This window comes from Mchenga conophoros, linkage group LG3 (genome assembly GCF_057382185.1).
Source record: "Mchenga conophoros isolate Kocher_MC1m ecotype Shallow Benthic linkage group LG3, M_conophoros_male_GT1.1, whole genome shotgun sequence".
Classification (NCBI taxonomy): Eukaryota; Metazoa; Chordata; class Actinopteri; order Cichliformes; family Cichlidae; genus Mchenga; species Mchenga conophoros.
Window position 1 is genome coordinate 47542083 of NC_140528.1, and position 6000 is coordinate 47548082.

At 37.5% G+C, this 6000-nt stretch overlaps 1 protein-coding gene across 1 annotated transcript; it reads right to left on the reverse strand.

Annotated features, from left to right (window-relative positions):
- Positions 1-510: 510 nt before the first annotated feature.
- On the reverse strand, positions 511-5669 carry LOC146579070 (high affinity immunoglobulin gamma Fc receptor I-like). Its single transcript, XM_085260754.1, has 8 exons — positions 5618-5669; positions 5366-5410; positions 4865-5122; positions 4520-4780; positions 4160-4252; positions 3997-4032; positions 2152-2217; positions 511-748 (listed from the first exon to the last, which is right to left on the reverse strand). The coding sequence occupies exons 1-8, from the start codon at positions 5646-5648 to the stop codon at positions 642-644; spliced, it is 897 nt and encodes a 298-aa protein (XP_085116880.1). The 5' UTR covers positions 5649-5669; the 3' UTR covers positions 511-641.
- Between the last annotated feature and the right edge of the window lie 331 nt (positions 5670-6000).

Below are 6000 nucleotides of genomic sequence, written 5' to 3' on the forward strand. Positions count from 1 at the left end.
AGAAAGTCAACGAAGGGAGCCTTGAACCTCAAAAATGACTTCAAAATTATGAGGATGGAGGGTTTTGTTTTCTGAAGACCAAATGCTATGTCCTCATGAAGTACACAGACACACACCTACACACACAGTACTTGGATGCAGGGGGCACAAAAATCCACACAGAATAAAATCATAGTACTTCATTCATTATATTAAGTTATAATGACATTAATAGCTGATTTGTGAAATATATCATTAGCAATACATGAATTATTTTATCCATAACCATATTTATAGTTGGACCATGCTAACAAGGTTGGAAACATGACCATTTATTTTTTATGCCTTTACTCCACTGGGCCTCATTTGTAACTGAGAAAGAAAGCTCAAAACAAATAAAGTCCAGATGATTGAGCTATTATCTAATGCAATCACCTTAACATTTGGAACTCAATTTAATTCAATTCATTTGTGAATTGACACCAAATCTGAAGTAAATTTGTTTTCACATTTCTAATCATTGTGAATTCTTTACGTATCATTATACAGAGACCTGTAATACAGTAAGCACTTACGAATACACAGATTTAAACTGACTGCAAAATGATACAAAATAAACAATACGGGGTGTTTCTAAGTTACTTCCTTGTTTTCAGTCTCACTCAGTGATGGGCATGTTTTTTAATTGTAGAATAGAAAGGTTCCTCTGCCACAGGTTGGTAGATATCTTGTGAAGGTTTGTATGGAACAGCAGATTTCACTGTTTCTGCTTTGAAGAGAGATAGAATTGAATATGTTGGTTAACAAATTTGTATGTAATTCAAACAGTTATCAGCAACACTTTTCATCATATCTCTGAAATAACATTGTTCAAATTGTGATAATAGATGCAATAAACAGGGAGAACAATGTAATTACAACATAATTAATTATAACATTATTAAGGGAATTCAAATAACAGTTTTGGATTTTAGCTGAATAATGTCAGACTGAAATGTATATGATGTGGTAATCAACAGAGGCAAGACATGTAACAATACCTATGTAGCAAAACCAGCAACAATGTGATACTATTGATAGACTAGAATAGAATAAACCTTTATTATCCTACGAATGAAAATTTGGGTGTTACAGTGTTACAGTGGGTGTTACAGTGAAAGGAATAAAGAAAAAATAGAAAAAAGACACAAGGTAGTCCTATATACAAAAGCAACTGAAACACAAACAAATAAAATATGTACAGGGCTATGTACACGAGAGTGTGTGTGTGTGTGTGTTTGTGTGTGGTGGTGTGTGTGTGTGTGGGGGGGGGGGGTGTGTGTGGATGAAATATACAGTGTATAGAGAATAATTAAACAGCTGATGAGGAAGCTGACCAAAAGAATGTTAAGCTGTGTTACAGTCTGACAGCTGCTGGTAATAATGACCTGCGGTAGCGCTCCTTCCTACACTGTGGGTGTAAAAGTCTACTGCTGAACAAGCTGCTCAGTGCTCGTACAGTTTCATGCAGGGGGTGGGAGGTGTTGTCCATGATGGATGTCAGCTTAGATAACATCCTTTACTCCCCAACCTGCTCAATAAACTTCAGCGGACAGTCCAGGACAGAGCTGGCCCTTCTGACCAGTTTGTTGAGTTTCCCCATGTCCCTCTCTGCCACTCCAGCAGACCACAGCACAAAAGATAGCAGATGCCACCACAGTGTGGTAGAAATACTATGATAGCATCAAAATAGTAATGTATTTGCAGTGTTTGGAAGTAAACGTTTTTGTTAGAAGGATGGTTTTGTGAAATTATGAAAATGACTGTGCTGAAACATGTTCTGTCAGGGTCAAGAAAGTGTTTGGTGGACAGACGAAAGAAGACGATGAGACTTAATGGCGGAATGAATAAGTGTAGGTAAGAATTCAATGGAAGGGGTTAGCAAATGAGAGAGCATGAGCGAGGGGGGGGGGGGGGGATCGAGGAGAGTTAGTGAATCAGCAAGTACAGCGGATTAGTAAGGAAGAAATTAAAGCAGCTATAAAGATAATGAAGGGTTGAAAGATGAGTGTTACTGATGACTTAGGTTTTTCCAGGGGAGACAGCAGATTTTACTAAATGTTATGACTTATTGCGTTTCTGTCACATTATTACCCAAACAGAAATATACTGTAATATCACAATGAATCTTACCAAGAGGTTGAGTGCCACCCTGGCCCAAAGAATGATAAACTGGATTAGGACACAATTCAGCTTCATCTGATGGAGACAAACAGTGGGAGTGAGGGAGCAGATAACCATAGTAAAATTCGTGATGACGACCCATGTCTGCCTTTTCTTGTATTTAACAGAACTAATGTCATGTTTTCTGATATTCCAAATTAGGAAACATAACCTCACTGCTAACAGGAAAAGCACAAGCTAGCTGTAAGCTATGTGCGATTCCTAAACACACGACTAAACACTCAATACTAAATACTACACACTGTACTTGATTTAGAGATTCACAAAAAAGCGAAATTTAATGAGTTTCCGGTGTATTACTTTAGGTCTTTACATTACAAATATAAAGTACCTCGGGTGACTATTGCTGTGATTTGGTACTTTAAAAACAAATGGAATTGAAAAGGGTGTATTTCTCCTTCACAGTTATTAAAATAAGTAAATAAATAAAAACCATAGTCCATTTATGCAAAATGAAATGAAATAAGTTCATGTTTTTGTGTTTTTGTTTTGTTTGTTTTTTAACTTGTGGGCTTTTTAAGTAATAATTTTCATGTATATAATCTAAAAAAATATTTCTAATTTACATTAGTTCTAATGGAGGCTGAAGGCATGCCTCGGGTTATAAAACAAGCACAACCATTCTCACTTTTATCAGCAAACTCATGACCTTCATATAAGATACTTTATCTGAGGTGTAAGTCCAGGAAGTGAACATTCAAACATGCCTTGTTAAAAAGTGATGCCTATCTGATCATTAATAATAAAAACGTGTACCATCAGATTCCACAGTATTTCTTAAAGGTCTAAAAATCCCCCAAAACTTAGGTTGGGTTTTAATAGCTTTTTATGTGATCTAAGGGGCTTAGAAAGAAAAGCGTCTGGACTTCTTTAAGTTGCTTGAAGTAGTTTCTTCAGTTCTAAGGTCAAATGGTGGAGAGTCCCAGATTTAAGCCCTGTGGGAGTTTCCCCCAAGAGGGCCAAAGGACCCCCTAATGATCTTCAACCTAGTCACATGAGCCAATGTGTGAAAATAGGTGTAGGTCACAATCTGAATCTGTCATGATCTGAAGAAGCTTCACAATCATCCAGGGTTTCGAGTGAGCTCGTTGTGAAACCTGGCCCCACTCTATCATGTGATTTCCTGAGATCAGATGGCCCAGGATGTGAGTGGGCGTTCAGGCGTCTGGGAAGGGATCTCAAAACTGGATTATAGATGGCAGAGAGTTGGTGTCGTAAACCACCGCCTCTGTTCAAAGATGGTCGCTCACAGTGGACATAGATGGCTTCTTTCACTCCTCTTTCAAACCATCTGTCCTCTCTGTCCAAAATGTGAACATTGGCATCCTCAAAAGAGTGTCCTTTATCCTTAAGATGCAGATGGACTGCTGAGTCTTGTCCTGTGGAGGTGGCTCTTCTGTGTTGTGCCATGCGCTTGTGAAGTGGCTGTTTGGTCTCTCCGATGTAGAGGTCTGGGCATTCCTTGCTGCACTGTACAGCATACACCACATTGTTAAGTTTCTGTTTAGGAGTTTTGTCTTTAACTTCTTTAACTTCTTCACACTTGCATAGTGTTTAAAGACATCTGACCTCAGGAAATCACATGATAGGGTGGGGCTATGTTTCACAATGAGCTCACCTGAAACCTTGGCTGATTGTGACCTACAGCCATTTTTACACCTTGGAAAACGGAAAGCTTTTCTTTCCAAGCTTCTTAGACTATGATGACCTGGATGACTGAGTATTTTCACAGACTTTTTATGTGATCCTAATAAATGGAGGCTGGCTAGTGCCCCCTAATAGTAGATTTCTTACTGTTTGTGTTCTGTCCTGTTTGATCTTCAGTTGGGCCTGAACCATATGCCATTGACCAGTAGTAAAAAAAAAAGGGGAAAAAAGGAAAAATTACTGCAACAACAGAACTTAAAGAAACTCAAGAAACATTAGAAATTTATTTGATTTTTTATTTTTTTTTTACCTCTGTACCAATCTTTGCAGAAGAGATAGAGTCCCATCACCACAATAATCAGAGTGGTCAGTAAAATAGTAGCAATTATCCAGGGTGTGGAAGCTGTACAGTGAAATGGTAATTAACTTCTTCGCACTTGCACATTGTTTAAAATGTTACAAATCTTGCAGTCAAGTTCTCTAGAAGATTCAAATAACATTCTTAAATAACTGAGGTTAAAGGAAACCTCAGTTACAGCAACAGAACAGAAACAAAGGAAAAACAGACTCAACAGCTGTGCTTAAAGTTTTTTTCAGGAAGAAAATAGCATCTTAAAATATTTGTTTCACACATATGTATAAATATTTTTGGAAAATTGCTGTTTCTCACCTGTGAGACATGGCGCAGAGACAGACAGCCAGCTTTCTGGGGATTCTCCACCTCCTGAGATCTTACATTTGTAAAGTCCTTCATCAGACTTGGAAACTCTGGTGATGGTCAAGTTTCCTCTTGAGCTGCTCCCTATGTGACGCCCATATTTATAGAAATCAGCTGCGATGCTGGAGGAAAGGATCTTGTTTCTGCAGCGTAGAGTCACAGCATCTCCCTCCATCACAGGAACAGCAGCAATCTCCAGGATAACAGAACCAGCTGAACAGCAAGTGAGTTAAATTTATAAAATATTGAACTTGTGTTTGTTTGTGACAAAATATTACTGCCTTCATTCAATCATACCAGTGACATTAATGTAGATATTGTTGCTTCTCTTCCCTCCTGCTGTCCCACACCAGTATTCTCCACTGTCACGTGCATGAAGAGGATTAATCATACACTCTGAACCTGTTGTTTTCTTACTGGTTTTGTTGCATTGCTTTGCTTCCTCTGTCATCTTATATAACACATGTCCATGAGAGATCTCCCCACAGTAAAAGCTGGCTGACTCATATTCAAAAAACTGGGATTTGTTTGGAACAATACGAAGAGAAACTGCATCTGAGAAAAAATGACCAAAAAAACAAAAATGGATTCAGTTTATTAATAAATTAACAAACTCCTGGGTTTTAGTTTTACAATAAAAAACCCAAAATGAAAACTATGATAGCCAATAAAATATGCAATAAAATGTGACTAAACCCAGTAGAGGTGGTGATTGACTAAAATGTTCTTTTTTGTGTTTAAATAAATCATATTTTCCACTTATAGCAAAATGATAACAAGTACACAGATATTACCCACCAACTTTCTGATCATGTGCACACTGCAGGATCAGCACAATTATCACTGAAAAGAGAAAAAATTGTTACCAAAAGATGTCAAACATGCCAACTCTTAGAGTTACAGTTGCTATTCCTTATTACGTTTCTAAGGTGTCACCAAAGGTTTCTGCTACATGAAAGCTTTAAATAACCACAGCCTTTTAACAACATTGCTAACCTTAACAAACTCTTTATAGTTTAATTTTCATGTATAAACTGAGACAGTACTTACACAGTCTGATGCACAGAGCTCTGACCTCCATGATGTCTTGCCGGAGACCAACCAATAGATGCTTCCTGTATGACCTTTGTAAAACAACTATGTAAAGATTGTAAATAGAGAAGCAGAGCTGTTGCTGTGGTAGGTGAAAGAGAACACAGACTGACGTTTTCAAATCTATTTGTAGCTTTTTAACATTCACCTTTGTTATACTTACATTATACCAGTGATGGCTTAGTCAGTCACAGTAATACTAACAGCTTATAACTAAATTTTCATGTAGCACTATAGGAAAGCTCAAGTAGCTTTAAGTCATTGGAAATCCTCACCAATAAGAAAGCACTGACTAAATGAATATTTTGCACCGTGTAGTTGTACAGATATTAAACTGGTGT